The 23,681-nt window shown below is 36.8% G+C and overlaps 2 protein-coding genes across 4 annotated transcripts in view; one reads left to right on the top strand and one right to left on the bottom strand.

Annotated features, from left to right (window-relative positions):
* The window catches only part of LOC137631015 (uncharacterized), a 28,353-nt gene extending 25,748 nt beyond the window's left edge, over positions 1–2,605 (bottom strand). Inside the window, exon 1 of one of the 2 annotated variants that reach the window (XM_068362562.1) lies at positions 2,398–2,605. The gene's annotated coding sequence lies outside the window, so the exon portion shown is untranslated. Of the gene's footprint in view, positions 1–2,084; positions 2,247–2,397 lie in introns of those variants that run through there. The other variant, XM_068362561.1, reaches the window with a different exon arrangement.
* A 9,519-nt stretch (positions 2,606–12,124) lies between these two features.
* Positions 12,125–23,681, top strand: part of LOC137631497 (UDP-glucose 4-epimerase-like) — a 48,051-nt gene continuing 36,494 nt past the window's right edge. The window contains exons 1-2 of one of the 2 annotated variants that reach the window (XM_068363260.1): positions 12,125–12,279; positions 15,725–15,819. In XM_068363260.1, coding sequence (XP_068219361.1) covers positions 15,768–15,819 — 52 coding nt within the window. In that variant the 5' untranslated portion in view covers positions 12,125–12,279; positions 15,725–15,767. Of the gene's footprint in view, positions 12,280–12,380; positions 12,531–15,724; positions 15,820–23,681 lie in introns of those variants that run through there. The other variant, XM_068363259.1, reaches the window with a different exon arrangement.

Genomic DNA, 23,681 nt, shown 5'->3' with positions numbered 1-23,681 from the left:
TTAGAAAAATTCTGCCGAAATAGAGAGATTATTAGCTATGTATATATAACTGCCAGGTAAGTTCTATTCATAAAAAGATTTTTTTTTCAACTTTTAGAATTGTTGTTGGAGCCTTTGTAGTGTGTTGGGACAGGCCCTGGACCGCCAGAAAATCGAGTTAAAAAATGTCTGAAATCGACTCTTATTCAAGGGAATGATCACAGAATGAAATCGTATTAAATTCACTAGTTTTGTATTCAAGGAAATGATCACAGAATGAAATCGTATTAAATTCACTAGTTTTGTAAATGCTTGTCCCAACAAACTCCATACTAGGACAGGGTTGTGATTGCCAGAAAATAGAGTAAAGACCATCACCTATCGAGTTTTTCATGGGAAGTTTAACAGAATGAAATAATGAATTCACTAAATTTGTAAATGCTTGTCCCAACAATCTACATACTAGGACCCCTCGGCGCATGAATGTCGCAAACTTGCAAGAAAAATGGACAACAACTAACCCAAACTTTCCCCCTAACCTGACCTACAAGCTGTGTTCTTACCTTCCTAATAACCTAACAGGGGGGGAGGGGCCTAAGGCCCCCCTGCGACCCCCCCCCCAACACTGTCGCCATCATACAAACCCCACAAATCCAACCTAACTGAACCGAGTAGTTCCCAGATCACAACCCCTAGCCAGGGGCAAGACCCCGGATCCCCTTCGTAAGTCTCTCTCCTACACAAAAAAAAGGTATGGGCAGCACTTTAAATTATATCTTAACCAAATTGTAATAATAAAAAAAGTTACTCAGGATTACCTTAATATTTGTAGTTGCTGAAGTCTAAATCCTCGGGTTCTTGCGCCTTCACAGGGACCCCTAATATCACCTAACAGCCCTTTTCGAAATAAAAAAATGAAAAAAATATGGGGTAACTCGAGTAAAGTCCCGTAGATCTAAAAACCTTGTGGTCTTCAAAGCATCAAGCTGATCTATATGAGTAATAAACTCAACACCATCGCTCAAAGAGGAACTATACGGAACACGTCTGTCCATTATGGCATTTAGCGTTGGAATGGGTGAATTGTTATGTCGTGCAGGTCAATCACGGATTGGGGGGAATTAAAAATTTTGAAATCATGCGGCCAACAAAAGTAGGCCTACAAGCGCACGGAAACGAAGGGTTAGTTCGGGTGGTTTGTTTGACACTGGCTTTATCTACCGAAACATCTTAACTAGATGTTGGTTAACCTAACCTTTAGTTGTATATATAACAAAATAGTGTTTGGCATAATTTCAGGCCATGTCCCAATGAACTACAATCTTAACAAGGGGTTAAGAATGTATATTGTTGCGATTAGCGAAAACAAGTCCGAACATCAATAAATGTTCAAGCTTGCGCCACCAGCTGATAGGCGGAGCGCCGCCCAACGGGTGTTATTATAGTGAGGCAGGAAGCAATGCTTGGGGGAAATTTTATGATCGAGTAACTTGGCCGTGGCTTCAGCGAACGACGCATTATAACGAACTTTCCCCTACCTAACAATTCATGATAATTATCATAGCAGTATCAAATGTCACTATAAAGGATGTCTCAACTAACTGCAAACTTAACGGAGGGGTAAAAATGTATATTGATGGGACAGCATTAAATTGTAAAAACAAACGATTCTTAGCCTGGGACGACACGGGCTCTATCAATCGGGAAAGTTTGGAAACTAAGCAGGAGCTACCCGTGACTTGCGTTCGGACTGGGCTGAACTTGGAAAATATTGCCATGGTAAAGGTAAAATATATTATTTAAAATGATAAAATAACTTCATATTATCGTATATCAGATCATAGTAAATAACATCTTCCCCATAAGGAAAAATGATTAGGCTAGTAATAAGAAAGATATCGCCCTGTCCCTACGAACTACATTTACCCCTTGTTGTCCCGTGTTTTTCTATAAATTTACCAGTTACAGTTCTGTGGACATTTTTCTAAAAAATAAAAAGATGATCATAAACTTACAATTTGACTAGCATGAGAGATACTTCAAGCCAGGAATTACTCTAAAGGAATGATTACACCTATTCGGTATTAATAATAATCCAAACCGACCTTGAATTCGAAGTTCCTCCGTAATGAATCAACGAGATACTATCAAAGTCCACTGCTTACGTAAAAGCATCAGATACGCATCACATCAGCACATATATTAACGGTACAGGACGATCCTCCTAGACTAGCCGACTGTACACGAACAGCTGCGGTCGTGTCCGAATCCGTTGATAAATAGGATAAATAATTTACCGCGAGTTATAATTAGTAACTAGGAACAAAGTAAACTAAATATATTAATTAGCGTATTTAATATTTAAAATATTTTTATACCACGACGGAATATTTAATGTAAATATTATTTTATAATCACCTGTTATTCGACTGAAGCCGGGGCCGTACTACGTTGCGTGAAGTTTGTTTTGTCAACAGTCCAATGTAATGGTGTCTTCTTTGGAAAACTTGTAGGACGGTACCTTACTGAAGTTGTTTAAAGGTAAAATAAACTTAGTTATATTGTTCAAAAGTATAAAACAAAATCCTCCTTTTGTTTAAGTAAACTCAAAATGTTATCTACACGCGAGAAGACCGAAGATGATATGAGCTATGCTGAATGATGCTGCCGTGGCAAAATTCCTGGTTGTCCTGTTCCCACACCAGGAAAAATGAAAAAATCTAAACCTGCCTTGCTGGCATATCTGTTGGGTGCGACAAAATAAGATAAATTTAGCAATTTTATATGGACGTGTCATGTAATCATTATAATGCAAATCTGTATAAATGTGATGATGAATTATAGTGTAATTTGATACGATCTAGTATTAAAGGCTAGCTATGTTTGTTCCTTCAGTTATGTTTTTGCTGTACGATTTTTTCATTGATTATTCAACGCCTAAATAATAATAATAATAATAATAATAATAATAATAATAATAATAATAATAATAATAATAATAATAGTTATTATTATTATTATTATTATTATTATTATTATTATTATTATTATTATTATTATGTCTGTTATAAGGTCACCAGGCTGAAATTTGTTAACCATGGGATAATTCATAATTATACAATACATGGATTCTCCCATGGTTGACAAATTTCATTCGAGTGACCTTATAACAGACCTAAAAACACTAATGTCTAACACACTTAAATTTTTCAAACAATCTGAGAAGGTAAGCTTTATTATTATTATTATTATTATTATTATTATTATTATTTATTATTATTATTATTATTATTATTATTATTATTAATATTTATTTATTATTATTATTATTATTATTATTATTATCATTATCATCATTATTAGCTAAGCTGCAACACTAGAAGGAAAAGCAGGATGCTCTAAGCCCAAGAGCTACAACAAGGAAAAATAGCTCATTTATGAAAGGAGACCATGAAATAAATAAGCTGCAAGAGAAGTAATGAACAATTAAGATAGCATATTTTAAGAACGGTAACATTAAAATATATTTTTTCTCATATAATTATAAAACCTTAAAAATAGAGGAAGAAAAATATAATAGAATAGTGTGTCAGTGTACCCTCAAGCAGAAGAACTCTACCCCAAGACAGTGAACGACCATGGTAGAGGCTAATGCACTACCCAAGATTAGAGAACAATGGTTTGTTTTTAGAGTGTTCCCTCCATCCATTTTATCTTAGACACCGACCACAACTCTTTTGGAATCGAAATTCTGGCTTTTAGCATCTTAAAATCGGTGGAACTTCAAATATTCAAACTTGCAGGAAATGTTTCTTTTTATGTTGAACAGGATGACCTAAGTATGTACTTATAGTTTAATATTGTTACTGTTGAACAGGGTGACCTAAGTATGTACTTATAGTTTAATATTGTTACTGTTCCTAAAATAGGTTATTGTAATTGTTCATTACTTTGCTTGTAGTTTATTTATTTCCTTATTTTCTCTCCCCACTGGGCCATTTTTCTCAGTTGGAGTCCTTGGGCTTATATCATCCTGCGTTTTCAAGTAGACTTGTAGCTTATTTACTACTACTACTACTACTACTACTACTACTACTACTACTACTACTACTACTACTACTACTAATAATAATAATAATAATAATAATATTATTATTATTATTATTATTAACAACAACAACAACAACAACAATAATAGTAATAATAATAAAATATAAGGCACAAATATGTCATTAGTCTGTGGAAGAAGGTTAAGTGACTGGCACTGTTCTTCCTTTTTCCTTCCAATCTCTGGTCAGCACCCAAGCTGAGTAAATGCTGGTTTGACAAGAATGCTGGCAGGTTACACAGGCAAAGAAGAGAAGCCTCTAATCCTCCATCCATCATTTAATGCGGAAGGCAGTGATAAAGAGTTTCTTCCAACCACGTTCTTGCTTGGCATGTTCTTGCTTGGCGTGTGAGGATGATAAGTTGATAACTGCCTTCGTAATTATCTTCCTTTAAAGGTTTAAAGGCGACTCATGAATGGCAGAGGCAGGGGACAGTGATGTTGCCCTATCAAGCAGGACAATGCCCTAGAGACTGGCCATATACATATGATCAGCGACCAAGTCCCCTCTCCACCCAAGCTAGGATCAAGGAGGGCCAGGCAATGGTTGCCGGTGCCTTAGAAGATAGACCTATAGGCTCCCCCAAACCCCCCATCCTTAGCTCACAAGGATGGTGAGGCTGCAGCGACCAAAGAAACTATCGAGTTTAAGCGGTACTCGAACCCCAGTCTCTAAATCACTCCTTAGGCAGCAATGGCAGACCTCCAACCAGTTAGATTTGTTGATTTGAATTACCGCTATCATGCTATTGTACCTACTTGTGCAGAGCAAACTATGTGAATTATGAAAGGCAGTGTCTGCCGAACACCTTAGCTTGCATCATTGTTGATCTTCTATCATCTGTTTTCCAGGACTTCTAAGAACACTTTGTTGTCTGTCTCATTTTGTTCTCGCATTAGGCATTATTTAAGTCTTTTTAACATCCCGAGTTGCACACATTTATTAGCCTTCTACCTATTCTAACGTTCATTCTTCCATGTTACTGAGTAAAGCTTATAAATTTTGACTGCATTGTACAACAGGCCTACATGGCTGAGGATTATGAATCGTGAAATAGATGATGAATGGAGAAGTATTGAATTAAAAGCTCAAGATAGAGACGACTGGTGAAATCTAACCGAGGCCCTTTGCCTCAATAGGCGTAGGAGGAGATGATGATGATGAGCGTACCAAGGTCTACTGTACCATAAGATATTATGAGAACCGCATGCTCATGAATTAGCTCAGTGACATGTTGCTCATGTTGTTGATCAAACCTTAAATTCTCTATAGGTTTTATTTTAAAAGAATTAGACCAGAAGTTTCTTAACATCACCTCCTGACCTGGGGTATGAATAGATTTTCACATTCTTTTTGGAGGATGTAGGCTATATGTTAAGCTAAACCTAAAAGTTTTCTGAACATTTTCCAGAATTTTTCTGGGTGTTGATAGGTGTATTCACATTTATTCAGAAGTCTCCCTGGTTGAGCTGAGTAGTTGTTGAGTACAACAGGGAGATGTGTTTGGGGGTGGGTGGTTCCCTATTGGGCTTAGAATGGTTTAGCCAACCCCAGTTCTTGGCCATACGAATTGATGATGGGGAGGGAGTGAAGAAGACTTGGGAGGAACATGTTAGGTCGGGAGGAGAGATCGAGAGGGAAGCAGAAAATTACTGTAGATGGCGAGATAAGGTGAAGGATGATATGGAGATAAGAGGTTTGGTGGCAGAGGATGCCTTTGATAGAAGGCATTGGAGGGGACGCCTCAGGCAACCGACCCTTTAATGTAGTGACAAAAAGAAGAGGAGGGCGAGATAAGGATGCCTTTGATAAAAGGCATTGGAGGGGATGCATCAGGCAACTGACCCTTTAATGTAGTGATAACGTGTGGGAAAGGAGATGAGGGCGAGATAAGGTGAAGGATGATATGGAGAGAAAAGGTGTGGTGGTAGAGGATGCCTTTGATAAAAGGCATTGGAGGGGATGCATCAGGCACCCAATCCTTTAATGTAGTGATAACGGTGGGAAAGAAGGGGAGGGCGAAATAAGGTGAAGGATGATATGGAGAGAATAGGTTTGCTGGAAGAGGATGCCTATGATAGAAGGTACTGGAGGGGACGCATCAGGCAACCGACCCTTTAATGTAGTCATAATGGTGGGAAAGAAGAGGAGGGCGAGATAAGGTGAAGGAGGATATGGAGAGAAAAGGTGTGGTGGAAGAGGATGCCTTTGATAGAGGGCATTGGAGAGGGTGTATTAGGCAACCGACCCCTTAATATAGGGATAACGGTGGGAAAGAGGAGGAGTTCTCGGCCATATGGCTGAAATTCTTTCAACCCAGCCTAGAGGCATTTAACTGCTTGGCATTGAGGTTCGGTTATTCAAGCCACCTGTTGTTTGATAATCCTTCATTTACTGTTTTTATTGTTGCTGGTTGAACATTCAATATCCTTCCCATTTACAATAATGTTTCTTTATGTTCTCTTCGCTAACCAAGTCATTAATTTCTCTTTATTCATGTTTTTTTTTATGTCTTTTCCCATAAAAAAATATTGCTCAATCCCAATTTCCTTGTCAATCAATTATAGTTCAGCTCCTTATAAACCCTTTTCGTAATTGTGTCTATTCCTACGGTCCTGTGCAGTTCTCTGTCTTTACTTGAAGAAAGTATAGTGTAACCTCAAACTTTTATGTTCATTATGAGTTCGAGGTTGCTTAAAATTTCTGTCAGGTGGTCATGTACATGTGTAATTTAAATCAGGAAGAGCATAACAATTATTTTATTTGAATATTATGTTTTTTTTATCTTCATTGTTTCAATTTAATGTTAACCATTCCTGTCTACATTTGAAATATAATCTGCTATTAGTGCGTTTTTTCCTTTTGGACAAAACTAGTTTATAAACAATACATCTCACTCCTGATATCCTGCTATGTTATTTATTCATTTGTGTGGCCATATCCTCTCTCTCTCTCTCTCTCTCTCTCTCTCTCTCTCTCTCTCTCTCTCTCTCTCTCTCTCTCTCTCTCATTTTTTGCGAGTAGCAGTTTGTTTACATTTTCGTCAAAGGGAGGGAGAGAATACCTCCGCACCTGTGGCTATCTTGTAGCACGCCCTGTTGTTGTCGTTTTACATTGCGGTTGCGGTAGCCTTTTACTATCACGGGCTCTTGCTTGCAATAGAACAGCTTGTGTCCCAGAATAGTTTTCATCACCTTTAAAGCCAAAAAAAAAAAAAAAAATAGCCAGTTTTGCTCTTCTCAATTTAATGTCTAATTCTTGCCCTCTATTATCAAGCTTTGGATTCTTATATACCTGTTATTCTCTCTCTCTCTCTCTCTCTCTCTCTCTCTCTCTCTCTCTCTCTCTCTCTCTCTCTCTCTCTCTCTCTCTCTCTCTCATATTTCTATGATCTTTTACTTCGTTTACCACTTTTATTCTCTCTTACTTTTTTTACTATTATTCTATTCCTACTTTTCTCCTTTTATTATATGCCTACATTTTTACTTTCATTCTTTCTCTACTTTTTATAAATGTATTCTATTCCTACTAATACTACTTTTATTTTATCAACACTTTTTTCTACTTGTATTCTATATCTATCATTTTCTACTTTTATTCCATTCCCGCTTTTGTACTTTTACTCTTATTTTATTCCCTACTTTTTCTACTTTTATTCTATATTTCAATTTTTATACTTTTATTCTATCCCTGGTTAGAGGGTACACTCGGGCATGCTGTTTTATCTTATTTATCTTCCTTCTGTTTTTTTTTAGTTTTTAAGTTTTTATAGTTTATATATGAACGATCTAATTTAATGTTGTTACTGATCTTAATAAATCTTAATTTGATTGTTTATTACTTCTCATGTAGTTTGTTTATTTCCTTGTTTTTTTCCTTCACTGCTATTTTTCACTGTTGGTGCCCTCGGGCTTATAGCATCTTGCTTGTCCATCTAGGGTTATAGCTTAGCTTGTTGTAATAATAATAATAATAATAATAATAATAATAATAATAATAATAATAATAATAATGTTCTATGCCTACTTATTTAAATTTTATTATACCCCCAATTTTGCTACATTTATTCCATCCATATTATTTCCTTTTATTCTATCCCTACTTTTTCGACTTTTATTCTATCCCCAATTTTGATACCTTTGCTCTTTCCGTACTGTTTCTTCTCTTATTCTATCCATATTTTTATACTTTTATTCTATCCCAAATTTTTATACTTTTATTCTGTCCCTACCTCTTTTACGTTTAATTTATCTCTACCTTTTTCCTTTTAATCTATCCTTACTATTTTCTACTTTTATCCTATTCCGAATTTTACTGTTTTTTATTCTATCTTTAATTGTTTTACTTTTATTCTATCCTTAAGTTTCCGTTTTTATTATATGCCTACTCTTATTCTATCCCTAATTTTGTCACACTTTTATTCTATCCCTAATTTTGCCACTTTTATTCTATCCTTAAGTTTCAGTTTTTATTCTATGTCTACTTTTATTCTATCCCTAATTTTGCCACTTTTCTTCTATCCTTAGTTTCCGTTTTTATTCTATGCCTACTTTTATTCTATCCCTAATTTTGCTTTTATTATATCCTTACTTTTCTAGTTTTATTCTATTAATACGTTTTACAGTTATATCTATACTTTTTCTGTTTTATTCTATCCCCAATTTTGCAACTTCTTTTCTATCCCTAATATTACACCTCTGTTCTATCACAATCTACAACCTTAGTTGATACAGTAGAATGCTACATGTCCAAGAGTCCCTGCAGGGCAGGGGATCCCAAACTGGGGTACATGTACCCCAGGGGTACATTTTTACTCTTGAGGCGGTATTATCATTATTATTATTATTATTATTATTATTGGGAAGAACGTAGAGAGTAGAGGTCCCCTTTTTGTTTTGTTTCATTGTTGATGTCGGCTACCCCCCAAAATTGGGGAAAGTGCCTTGGTATATGTATGTATGTGTATTATTATTGTTGTTATTACTTGTTAAGCTACAACCCTACTTGGAAAAGCAGGATGCTATAAGCCCAGGGGCTTCAAGAGGGAAAATACCCCAGTGAGGAAAGGAAAAAGGGAAAAATAAAATATTTCAAGCAGAGTAGCATCATTAAAATAAATATCTCTTATATAAACTATATAAACTTTAACAAAACAAGAGGAAGAGAAATGAGATAGAATAGTGTGCCCGAGTGTACCCTCAAGCAAGAGGACTCTAACCCAAGACAGTGGAAGACCATGGTGCAGAGGCTATGGCACTACCCAAAACTAGAGAACAATGGTTTGATTTTGGAGTGTCCTTGGATCTGAGAGTATAGTCAGTACAGCGCAGTAGCCTACATGAGGTAATCTGCAATGAGATGAAATGATAGAATTATATCATAATATCAATTTAATTATTTCTCTTTCATTCTCAACTTTAAGAGCACTGAGAAATCTATAAGAAGTGGCTTTATTCAACAAGATAACGATTTTATATACAAACAGTTGAGGGCTTTGCAAAAAATTCCAATAATGTGAAACATGCAATGGCAAGCTTTAACAGGTTTCTTTTATTATGAGAGAGAGAGAGAGAGAGAGAGAGAGAGAGAGAGAGAGAGAGAGAGAGAGAGAGAGAGAGTTACTTCAAAGAATAATAATGAGGGACTTACTAAAAAGGTTACTTCAACTAATTTTGGAGAGAGAGAGAGAGAGAGAGAGAGAGAGAGAGAGAGAGAGAGAGAGAGAGAGAGAGAGGAGAGAGAGAGAGATAATGTTACTTAAAAGCATAATAATGAGGGACATACGGAAATTGTTACTTCAACTAATTTTGAAAAGAGAGAGAGAGAGAGAGAGAGAGAGAGAGAGAGAGAGAGAGAGAGAGAGAGAGAGAGAGAGAGAGAGAGAGAGAATGATACTTAAAAGCATAATAATGAGGGACATACGGAAATTTTTACTTCAACTAATTTTGAAGAGAGAGAGAGAGAGAGAGAGAGAGAGAGAGAGAGAGAGAGAGAGAGATTTACTTCAAAGAATAATGATAGTGAGAGGGTCATACAGAAAATGTTACTTCAACTAATTTTGAAGAGAGAGAGAGAGAGAGAGAGAGAGAGAGAGAGAGAGAGAGAGAGAGAGAGAGAGAGAGAGAATTACAGTGTATGAGCGTGTATGAAACACGTGCTGTACACAGTACAGAAGAGAAACGGAAAAGTGAAGAATAAACATCGAAAGAAAAAAATAAATATTTAAATGACCAAGAACAGACGTATAAATTGCATCAGAAAAAGGAATAGAGAGATGTGTTCCTCAGGTAAAACAATTTATCTCGCCTGTTTTTTTTTACTTTTTAATCCAACAGGTGTGTGCACAGGTGCAGATGTAACACCTGCATAGTGTGCCAATGAGAAGAATTCCCCTTTGTGTGACGTGTAACTTTTTTTTTCTTTTTTTTTTCTTTTTTTTTTTTTTGCCTTACTGTATGACACCAGACCTCTTCTTGTAGGCACTGCTGTTAAATTTCGTCTAATTATTACTTGCTAAGCTACAAACTAAGTTGGAAAAGCAGTGTGCTATAAGCCCAAGGGCCCCAACAGAAAAAAAAATAGCTTAGCGAGGAAAGGAAATAAGGGAATATATAAATTACAAGCGAAGTAATGAACACTCAAGATAAAACATTTCAAGAATAGTAACAACATTAAAATAGATCTTTCATATATAAACTATAAAGACTTTAAAATATAAGAGGAAGAGAAATAAGATAGAATAGGTGAGCTCTTCTAGCAAGAGAACTGTAGGCCTATCCCAAGACAGTGGAAAACTATAGTACAGAGATTATGGCACTAAGACTAGAGAACAACTGTTTGATTTTGGAGTGTCCTCCTAGAAGAGCTGATTACCACAGGGTTGTTGTGGCCTGATTGGTAACGTGTCTGCTTGGTGTTTACTAGTCGGAGGTTCGAGTCCCGCTTAGTCTTGTTAGTGCCATTAGTGTCTGCAAACTTACCATCCTTGTGAGCTAAGGTTGGGGGATTTTGGGGAGCCTATAAGTCTGTCTGCCGAGTCATCAGCAGCCATTGCCTGGCCCTCCCTGGTCCTAGCTTGGGTGGAGAGGGGGCTTGGGTGCTGATCATATGATATATGGTCGGTCTCTAAGGCATTGTCCTGCTTGATAGGGCAAGGTCACTGTCCCTTGCATCAGACATTCATGAGAGGCCTTTAAACCTTTAAAGGGTCTTTTCTACCCTCGCCAGAGGAAAGTAATCACTGAACAATTACATTGCATTAGGTAACCCATTGAGCGAAGAAGAATGGTTTGTTAATGTTAGTGCTACTAGGTGTGTGAGGTCAGAGAATATGGGAAGAATAGGCCAGACTATTCGGTGTAAGAGTGGGTAAAGGGAAAATGAGCCGCAACCAGAGAGGGATCCAATGTAGAACTGTCTGGTCAATCCAAGGACCCAGTAACTCTTTAGCGGTAGTATCTCAACTGGTGGTTGATGCCCTGGCCAACATGCCACCTGTAATTATTATTATTATTATTATTATTATTATTATTATAAAAAGATGAGCATGCGTTGACTTACGGTGCATCCTCTACAAAAATTAGTGTCCAAAAGTAAAGCGAAATGTAACGGGCAAATTAATTTATCACAAATGCAATTTTAAGCAATTTTTAATTTTTTTTTCTAGTTTTGTGCAATGATAGTTCAAAATAAGACTTTATTAAGCACAAGATGTTAACAACATTTCCAAGAGAAAATGAAAATATTCACGCGAATATATTGTCTTGAGCTAATAAAATGAAATGTTTACTGAAAGATACCATACCATACGGGGAATCTACAGTTATAGTAACTGTCTCTAATCCATGCTAGAGATAATGTTTGACACGTACTTTGCACCCATGCTCGCTGTGCGTCAACAAGCTCCTAACGGTGAATACGGTGACCGTATACCTTGAAGGAAATCATGACACTATTGTTGCTGACTGACGGCTTCGCTTCCACTCAACCGACGCTTCTTCTTCTTCTTGAGCAAATCGCAACGGACAAAATGATTCCACTGCGTTCCTCACTGGTCAGCTGAATGGAAACATTCCGTTATGCCTGTTAGCCGTCGTGAAACTAGCTTCGTGTTCCTTGCTATATGTTTAGTCTACGGTGCAGCGCAAGTTTGAGAAACATCGAAATCTTATAGGACCCAAATCGCACGGAAGTAAGGAATGTTTTTACTTTTTTTTTTCTAGCGGATTTTCTTTTTGTTTTTATATCCATTGCCGATGTTTAGTCTCTGCGCTGCATTGATTTGAGGAACGTCATGAAATCGGGTTGGTAGAACTTTGTCCAGATTAAGTGCAGTGTGTTGTTAAGGAATCAAACAGAGTAACGACTTGTGAGGACCCCAGAAACCACTCGAACTAACCGATACTCAACACCAAGACAGTGCAGGAATTAATATATACACAAGTAAGATCATTTGAATTATTTTGAAGTTTTACGTGGGTTTTATCATTAAATTTCCCTCTTAATGAGTTTTGTTTATATATATATATATATATATATATATATATATATATATATATATATATATATATATATATATATATATATATCCCTTGATGGTTGTCAAGAAGCTCGTATGATTGGCCTTGATTTTAGTGCTGCCTTTGACCGTGTTAATCCTGATGACCTTGTTTTTAAATTCAAACAGTTGGGAGTTGGTGGGTCGTTTCTTAGCATTATTATTGATTTTCTAAATAATAAATCGCAAAGAGTTGTTGTTGATGGGCACCATAGTGAGTATAGGAATGTGGTATCTGGTGTTCCTCAGGGGAGTGTTCTTGGCCATTACTTTTCATACTGTATACACATGACATGTGCTTTGGTCTGGAAAACAAGCTTGTTGCATATGCAGATGATGCTACTCTCTTTGCATCAATTCCATCTCCTGAATGTAGATCTGGGGTTGGTGAATCCCTTAACAGAGCTCTAGCTAAAATTAGTGAATGGGGTATGAAGTTGAATCCTAACAAAACTCAAAGTATGATTGTATGTAGGTCAAGGACCGTGGCTCCTCAGCATTGATAATGCTTCTTTAACTTTGTATGACTCTTAGGTGTGATTCTTGACTGCACATTTACTTATGAGAAACACATTAGGTCTGTGTCTTCTTCAATTGCACAAAACATTGGCTCATTGAGAAAGGCTTTCAAGATTTTAGGTGATCCATCTATTCCGAAGAAGTCTTTCAATTATTTCATTTTACCTTGTTTCGAGTATTGTTCTCCTGTGTGGTCTTCAGCTGCTGACTCTCATCTTAATTTGTTGGACAGGAACTTACAGTCTATTAAATTTCTTATTCCTGATGTAGATATTAATCTCTGGCACCGTCATTCAATTAGTTCATTATGAATGTTGCATAAGATTTTTTTATAATTCTGACCATCCTTTACATTCAGATCTACGCGGATAGTTTCATCCTGTTCGTAATACTAGTTATGTAGTTAATTCTAATAGTCAGGCCTTCTCCATCATGAGGCTCAATACTACACAGTACTCTAGAAGTTTTATTCCAGTTGTGACCATGTTGTGGAATGATCTTCCTAACCGGTAGTTGAATCAGTAGAACTTCAAAAGTTCAAAGTTGCAGCAAATGTTTTTATGTTGAACAGGCTGATATAAGTCTTTTTATAGTTCACATATGGAATATCTGTTTCAATGTTGTTAATGTTTTTAAAATATTTCATTTGAATTGTTCATTATTTCTTATATTCTTTATTTATTTCCTTATTTCCTTTCCTCATTGGGGTATTTTTGCCTGTTGGAGCCCTTGGGCTTATAGCATCTTGCTTTTCCAACTAGGATTGTAGCTTAGGTAGTAATAATAATGATATAATACATACATACACACATATATATATATTGTATTTTATATATATATATATATATATATATATATATATATATATATATATATATATATATATATAAATATATACAGTATATATATATATATATATATATATATATATATATATATATATATATATATATATATATATATATTCTTTTCCACTGATCTCTACAGTAAGGGGTCGGTTGCCTGATGCATCCTCTTCAATGGCGTCTATCAAATGTAACCTCCTCCACCAAACTTCTTCCCTTCATAGTCTTCACCTTATCTCGCCATCTAATTCTCTGTTTCTCTTTCGATGTTATTCCCATAACAAGTTTCTCCCAAACCCTCCTCACTCCCTCCCCACCATTCATCCTCACCACGTGCCAACACCATCTCAGTCTTGACATTCTTATGACCTCAGAAAACTTTACTGTGCCAGCTATTCTTCTTACTTCATCATTTTCCAATCTTTCAAGCTGTGATTTCCCATAATTCACCTCAGAATTCTCATCTCTGTTTTCTCAAGCTGTACTTCCTCTTTTCATCTTAGAGCCCATGTTTCCGATCCATATATTAACATCGGTCTTATTACTGTGTTGTAGATCTCTACCTATACCTTGATTGGCATTTTTTTTTTACCACATAACCACTCCTGCTACCTCCCACCACTTCCCCCAGGCTGCTTTTATCCCATTCTCAATTTCTGCCTCACATCCTCCCTCCTGATTTATAGTAGATCCCAAGTATCTAAATTGTTCCACCTGCTTTAGAACCAAGCCTCTACTTTCATGTATGGCTGTCCTATCCCTACCTTCCTTACTGCTCACCATAGCTTCAGTATTCTTCATATTTACCCTCAAGCCACCCCTCTCTACAACCCTTCTCTGTAAGTTTTCCTCAATTTCAATGTTAATCACTAAATCATGTGCAAGTAGCAACTCCCACAACCGTCCATTTTAAATCTCTTCATTTAACACACCCATGACCATCCCAAATAAAAACGAGTTTAATGCTGACCCCTGGTCCAGTCCAACCCTAACTTGAAAGGTTTCTGTTTAACCCAACAGCTATTACTTTTGTCCTTATTCTTTGTACCTCATCTCTACAGACTCTACCATTCTAACGAAAGTTTTACAGTGGAAAATAGCTATTGCAGTGGCAAACTTATAGATGTACCGTCACATGTTTCATTGCTGTGGCGTATAAACCTAGAAGCCTCGTTTTCCTTCTCAGTCATAAAACTCGCATTTCTTGTGTAGAGTGGACTATGGGATTATGGGAATTAGGTTTAAGTAGCTGTCTTAAAGAGGACTTTTCTGTTGGCATGTATCTAATAGTGTCACATATCAGTCACGCAATATGATCTATGGCAGGGGTTCCCAACCTTTTTGTTTGTATGTGCCCTTGAGTATTTTTATAGATTCCTGTGTACTCCTAAAATTGAGAATGAAAAAGAAAAACAATGAAATTGATATTGTGATATGATTTTATTATTCAATCAATGCAGATTACACCCTGTATTGCGCAGTAGTAGCTAGTCTCTTAGATCCAATGTAACCCCGGAAGAGTAAAAATGTACCACGGTCGGTACATGTACCCCAGGTTGGGAACCCATGGTTTATGGCATGTTTTTGTTTAATATTGACCTTTTTTGAGATATCAGTCATTCATTCCATCTTCTTATTAGGAAGAATGTCTATGTACTGTACTGTAAAATGAGTTCCTGTCAGCTTTTAACAGTTGTCCACGTGTTTCATTTCAGGTGACGTTCAGAAGTTGTTTCCTTCAGGGATATACAGACGATAATGGCCCCTGTGACAAAAGACCACAGTTGTTCTGTTAAACCACCTGAAGAAAGTAAGTCCTCTTAAAATCATATAAACAATCGCTCTATGCTAGTATTTATGTATTTCATAGTCTTCTGATGTTTTTTTACTGTTTTACTGGAAAAAGTTGCATCAAAAAGTTGTACCAAGTGGCGAAACTGAAAGCTGGAGTGATCATTGGTCATGATTAAAACGGTGTTTTTCAGGTTCAGCTTTGTTGCCAAAATTGTTTGTTATGTGAGGTAAAACATTAGTAATCCATGTATCTTGAGTTGCTTGAAATTTAGCCCCTAAATTTGACTGTTGGTTTCTAAGTTTTGACGGCAGGATGTTGAAAGATACTCATGGAACCAGGTAACTCGAACACAGTCAACCAACCAGTTCTAAAAATGTGGCGCCTCCCCCCATCTACCAACGTAATCATTGCTCCATTTGGTGTGCCTGCTGTTTAAATGGCCTACCACCACCCTTCTTGTAGCTGCTACAGCAATATTTGACTGGCTTATGACTACCCTTCTTGTAGCTATTGCAGTAGTATTTGACTGACCTACGATCACCCCTTTTACAGCCACTGCAGTTGTAAGTGACCTGTTCACAGTTACCATTATCCTACCCCTCGTCATCTGCCAGTCTATGGGCATGTACTCAAAATTGGGAACTTGTTGCAGCTCTTCCAAAATGTAGTCTTGAACCCACTCACAAATGTTAACTTACGGTCGTTTCCAAACACTCCTCCTTGCTCCCTGCTAGCCCAGCCAATCACAATGCTTCGTTGGTGAAAGCGCCCACCAGTACCCCACTCTACCTCAGCCTTGCCAACTGCCCATATGCTTCCCCTGGACTCAATATGAATCCCTTCTTCAGTATAGCCTTTATGTTCTCCACGTCCTGGCAATCAACATTGCTCATCTGCAGGTACATAGCTCAGGTATTTCCCTCTAAGTACATTGGCATTTAGCTTGCCACATCCTTGATCCTTTGAAGCCTTTCTACCAACTTAGCATTGGTCAAACAGGGTATCAAATCCTCCTCCCCACTGTACAGTCATATCACTTCCTCAGCTATACTCTGTCGGCTGCTTCATGGCAAAAAGAGTTGGAAATGGGCAGTGACTGGTGCTGTCACATAAATATTCCCATTTCTGTTGTATGATATGCATATTTAGGCAGCATAAGTTAAGCAACGCAATTATAATTGGTTTCTGATGTTTTTTGCGACGATTACTAAATGCTTTCATAAATTTCTAGCTTTTAGCAATAATAAAACAGAACGTTTCTTCATAAATGTGACAGGTAAAATTTACAGCGCAGCCAGTTCCTCTCTCGGAAAGCTGAACTCAAGGCATAGAGACATTGGACAGTCCTTGCCTATACTGGAATGAAATCCCCTGCTTGGAAAGGTTATCCTTATTGCTATTACCAAAAACGTGTTTGTTCCAAATTGTGATCTTGTTTTCGAGGCTAAAAACGATGGCGACTATCATAAATAACTGAATCATACAGTAAATAAGGAGTATTTCATATCCCAGTTAATTCCAAATATACGGCCATCCTCGATAATATTGATGGACAATGTTCTTGTCACTTTCCAAATCGTCAAACAGTAGTATTACATAGAAAGGCGAATATAAAAAAAAAAAGATTCTTTCATTATTGTTATTATCAGTGGAGTCCTATTAAACGAATTTCCAGTGAACAGTGGAGTACTCCAAGGGAATGTGTTATCACCTATTTTGTTTATCCTCCTCATGGATTTTGTAATGCATAGAACAGTTGGGAATGGCGGAGAAGGATTGGACTGGATTCGTACCAGGAAATTAGTCGACCCAGAGTATGCTTATGACGCTGTCCTTTTTAGCAGAACACCATAGGACTTGCAAAGCTTGCTTACCAGAATGCATAGAATATTACACGAGGTTGGGCTCAAGATAAATATAAGAAAGACAGAGACAATGAGAACAGAATATGTAATGGAAGATGAAATATCATTTGAAGGAGGAAGGATTAACGTGGTGGAATCAATTAGGTATTTAAGAACTATGATATCTAATACAGGATCATTAGAATTTAAGTTTAATAAAAGATTGAAAAAAGCAAATCAGACAATGGCTAGGTTAAGTAAAATTTGGAAATCAAATCGGCTGAAATTACATATAAAAATCAGGCTATATATCAGTTTAGTGAGATAGGCGTTACTGTATGGACTGAGTCGGGATATATGAGTGAAACAATCTCCAACAGATTTTGCAGATTTGAGAACAAAACCCTCAGAAGAATATTGGGAGTTAAATTACAGGACAGGATTAGAAAGGAAACTATAAGAGAGATTACTCGAGTGCCATATGTGGATGAGATCATAATGGGGTAGAGGGAGGTGGTTTGGGCATGCTCTTTGCACTCTTCAAGAAAAATTAGTTCACCAAACTTTCACTTGGTCTCCACAAGGCACTAGAAGAGTTGGAAGACCCAGGCCTACATGGCTGAGGACTATGAAACGTGAAGTATAAGATGATTTATGGAGAAGTACTGATTTAAAAGATCAAGATTGAGATGACTGGCGAAATCTAACTGAGGCCCTGTGCGTCTATTGACGTGTGAGGAGATGATGATGATGATGATGATGATTAATATGAATATTAATTCAGTTCCCAAAATTAGTTTACTTCTATAAATGATGAATTGTTACGTGACTTTTGTATACATAACAAGTGCTGTGATAAATCTATATATTGCTCTGGGATTCTTGTGTATCAGTATCATTATGTAATACGTGACCCAAGTAATAATATTTGTGTTTTGATGAACCCTATTGGAAAGGTCCTTGCCTGGTGATTTGCCGGACTGGGATTCGAGTCCGGTCCAAGCTCGATACTTTTTTGTAGTGCTTTCAACGTCACCATCCTTGTGAGTTAAAGATAGGATTTTTGGGGCGCCTATGATCTACCTACTGCATCATCAGCAGCCATTGCCTGGCCCTCTCTGGTCCTAGTTTTGGTGGAGAGGGGCCTTGGGCACTGATCATTTGTATATATGGGCAGTCTCTAGTACATTGTCACTATCCTTTGCCTATGCCATTCATGAGCAACCATTCAGGAAAGGAGGTCATATCGATTGAATGTTTTTTCTATTTCCTTTTGCTCTTTTCTTTGGTTTGATATCCGTTTTTATCATCAAAATTCAAGATATTTTTGCATGAATGCCATACCCGATGAAAAAATACCTATTTATGTTTTATAATCTCCATAAGGGTTTGTTAAAACAAATAATTATTACTTGGGTTATGTATGTCATATTGCTAACAAGAGCAATCTGAGATTTCAGACCTCCGTCAATGAATATGGCTAACATTTCACTAAAGTCTACGGACGTTGCCTTCCAATTTTCATAATATGCTGGCTGTACAGTAGATGGTGAAAAGTGCAATATTGATTCAGAATCATGATCTTGGATCCGTATCACCTCCAAAATTTCATGGTTTCTTCCGATGCATAATATCTATCCATTGTTGAAATTCAGTGAAAATCCGATATGTTAATCTGTCTCGACAATCTTTAAAAATGTGAAAAATGCAAATCTGGATACAGTACCAGATCATCACCAAAATTTATTGGAGATCTCCATGGCCTAAGATCTATCTGTGGTGGAAATTTCTTAAGAATCCGTCTCTGTTTTAACGTTATCTTGAAAATAGAGAAAAATGCAAAACTGGATCCGGATTCTGGATCCACAGACACAGACAATTTAGTCAAAATTGGTCCACAGACACACAGACAAACAAATGAATAAATGAATAAGCCGACTCTAAAATATAACATTATTGGCGGAGGTAATGATACACAAGAATTCCAGGACTATATTATTACTGCGCTTGTTATATATACAAAACTCTCGCATAACAAATCGTCAATTACTGTATATAAGCAAACTCATTTTGAAAACTGAATTAATGTTTACATTAATAATGAAAGAAATTTTTTTTTTGATATTCGCATAGGTGATAACAGATTCACTTGGAGTATTCCACTGCTCACTGGAAATTCGTTTGACAGGACTCCACTAAAAATAACAATAATGAAAGATTTGTTTTTTCTTTTTATATCCGACTTCCTATCGAATGCTGAGGTTTGACGATTTTGAAATTGAAAAGAGGAATTGTCTACCATTATGAACGAGGATGGTGGAATTAACTTGGAAATGGACCAGTCCTTATAGTATGATTCATTTGTTTGTGATAATCGCTAACTTTACAAATAAGCTTAAATTAACTCCTGGTGTTGGAATTGACAGCGCTGTAAAATTATCTGCTACGTTTAAGAAGAAATGTTTTGTTTTGCTAAAAGCTAGAAAATTACGAAGAGCACTTTGTAATTGGTGAAATATTGTCTGAAACCAATTACATTTACGTTGCTTAACTTACACTGCCTTTATATATTTTATATTTCAAGGTTGTTGTGGCCTGATTGGTAACGTCTCTAGCTGGTGTTTGCCAGTCGGAGGTTCGAGTCCCGCTCAGTCTCGTTAGTGGCATTAGTGCCTGCAACCTCACCATCCTTGTGAGCTAAGGTTGGGGGGTTTTGGGGAGCCTATAGGTCGATCTGCCGAGGCACCAGTAGCGCCTGGCCCTCCCTGGTCCTAGCTTGGGTGGAGAGGGGGCTTGGGCGCTGATCATATGATATATGGTCAGTCTCTAGGGCATTGTCCTGCTTGATAGGACAATGTCACTGTCCCTTGCCTCTGCCATTCATGAGTGGCCTTTAAACATCAGTATTGCCCATCTTTTTTCGCCATGAAGTGACAGATAGTTACACCTGTTACTAACTGTTATTAACTGAGACAGTCATCTGTTTCAGCCTTAGGGGGAGTCACAGTACAGCACAGGCTACACAGGTGTGCTCTGAATTAATTTTTATCAGAGTTTGTGTTTCGACTGATAAAATCAAAATGGAAAAAACCGCAAAGAATAATAAGAATTTGTAATAAACATTGTTAGGGGAGTGGCGTGTTGGGTGGGAATGTGAAAACAAGGATATTTTTATTATATTTTTTCTATTTGCGATTAATTTTTTTTTAACGAAAATAATATATTTTAAACATTCAAGTTATTTATATAAGTTCCATTTAATGCAAAAGCTTAGAATAACTACAAACAATTTTCTGTTTCTAAAACATGATTATAAAACTAAATAAAATTACGAAGTTCGAGTGTGGTTTTTGCACATGTAGAAATATATATTTGGAATTCACACTTCTTTTTCACATTCTGACATCTGTGCTATGATTGTGACGTATCCATTTTTTTTCTACCAGTTGTTGGCGCAGAGAGAGAGAGAGAGAGAGAGAGAGAGAGAGAGAGAGAGAGAGAGAGAGAGAGAGAGAGAGAGAGAACCCACTATTCACTGCTATTTTCGTCTTATGGTAGGCAGTGGATGGAACATTAAAAGGGCTGTGAAATAAATATTACTGTACGTTTTTAATATATAAAAAACATAATTTTCTGCCTCTAGGAAACCTTGGATAAATAAGCCTTATGACCTCAGTCAGTCAAAGGTTTAAAGGCTGCTCATGAATGGCAGAGGTAAAGGACAGTGACTTTGCTTTAATCATAGGACAATGCCCTAGAGACTGACCATATATACATATGATCAGCGCACAAGTCCCATCTCCATCCAAGCTAAGTCCAGGGAGGACTAGGCAATGGCCTAGTTCTCAGCCGTATTTCAGCAAAATACAGGCGACCATAATTGTACCTTACTTTGTTATCATCTTTTACGGGTTGGTGACCTTAATATCACTCCTTTACGTCAATATATATGTTTTTAATGTGGTAAATAATTGTTGTTGGGCATTTACCGTTTTTCAATGCAAATTTTTAAGTGTAGATCTATAGGCTCCCCAAATCCCCCATCCTTACCTCACAAGGATGATGATGTTGTAGACACAGCAAGAAAGTATTGAGCATGACCAGGACTCGAACCCCAGTCCATCAGATCGTCAGGCAGGAACGTTTCCAATAGGCCACCACAAGCAGGGGTATAAGCTATGCTTTAGGTCATCAGAAGTCAAAGGGATATTTTTTTTTTTTTTTTTTTTTTTTTTTTTTTTTTTTTTTTTTTTTTTTTTTAGGGATACGATCCAAGTCAGCACTGCATGGGAGTTAGTGTATTTGAAAACATCTTTAGGAATTACAGTATACATGAAGATAAATGCCCTGTGTAACTACACACAGCTGGAATTACAGTATACAGGAAGACAAATGCCCTGTGTAGCTACACTCAGCTTTTCGAGTAGAAAATGTTAAGAAGGCTGAGCTCAGAAATGGGTAGAGTTGAATGTCCAGTTGGGTGAAAAATTAGGCTGGATTTTTATTTTGTTATCAAATGGTGATCCATCAACGCACTAGGGGGACATTTGGATTCATAGTAGAAGTTTTTGAGATCATTTAATCAGCTAAGGACCCAGTGGCGTAGCCAAAGATTTTGAAAAGGGGTTCTCCACCACAATTTTTGTAACCAAACATTTAGAGAGAGAGAGAGAGAGAGAGAGAGAGAGAGAGAGAGAGAGAGAGAGAGAGAGAGATTCGAAAATGGGACGTGAATTTACAATTTTAGAATATGAAAAGGGTTTTATACATAATTAAAAATAAATTTTGCTAACTTTGAATTGTTTTTATAGATTTTCGTTTAGATTGTTATTACCTATATGTTTAATCTAGAAAATTTCTGCACAAAATAGAGGGAGGGGAGGTTAGACACAAGGACCCCGGGCTGGCTACGCCTCTGTAAGGACCGAAAAGCCACATATTGTAGTAGTTTGAGAGATCGTGTTTTTTATAGTTCCTCCAAGTAACCTATAAAAAAAATCAAAAATTCCTTTTCAATGTTTAAGTAACCGAAGCAGCGTTCCTGTCGCTCAATGCCGCATCATCATCATCATCATTATCATCATCATCCTTGTGTGTCATCGTGAACGTATGCTGAACCCTTTCAAAAAAAAAAAAAAAAAAACCCTCTTGTGGGCTGCCTATGCAAAAGAGCCCACGTCATGCCAAAGATGCATTGCAATCTCAAATACTATCAATCAATCAGCATCAATCATCTTTTGGAAGATCTATTAAATAATCCGGCTTAGTAGAATTACCATGATGTATTATGAAAGGAATAGGCCTATGGAAGATAGCAATCTTAATCAATATCAATCAGTCAACAAGCAATAGTCTTTGGGAAAATCCATAGAAAATTCTGCTTGGCAGAATCATTATGATGTATTACGAGAGAAATAGGAAGGAGAGGCGAAAGTAGAAATGATAGAAAAGTAGTCGACAAGAAGACGAAAAAGGAGAATTAGATTTTCTATGACAATTCCAAGAAAGTCTGATCCCGAGGTCGGTAAGAGAATCCAGATATTAAGGATTAAGGTATTGAAATATATGGCTTATTTTAAATTGAAAAACAGGTTTAAATGTGCAAAATTTATCATTAATCGAATGCCAGAGATTACTCGAGTTTGCTAAATGGGCTGGATGGGAAAATAGATAGCTGTCCTGTGTTATGTGGATTAATTTTAAGGCATTAATAATGGAATAGGGGGCGGGGAGTAACTTGTAGCTTCCATAATTAATGAGGATGGGACAAAGCCAACTCAGTTCTGTAGATAGAAATTTTGACTAAAGGCTATGTTAGGTAAGGTTGGTTAGATTAGGTTAGGTTATTTTAATTGTTCATTACTTCTTATATCGTTTATTTATTTCCTTGTTTCCTTTCCTCATTGAGCTATTTTTCCCAGTTGGAGCCCTTGGGCTTATAGCATCTTGCTTTTTCAATAATAATAATAATAATAATAATAATAATAATAGGTTAGGTTGGTTATGTTTATTAGGTTAGGGTAGGGTAGTTAG

The sequence above is a fragment of the Palaemon carinicauda genome, chromosome 39 (assembly GCF_036898095.1).
Source record: "Palaemon carinicauda isolate YSFRI2023 chromosome 39, ASM3689809v2, whole genome shotgun sequence".
NCBI lineage: Eukaryota > Metazoa > Arthropoda > Malacostraca > Decapoda > Palaemonidae > Palaemon > Palaemon carinicauda.
The sequence above is the reverse complement of the archived record's forward strand: the minus strand, read 5'-3'. Positions and strand labels throughout refer to the sequence as shown.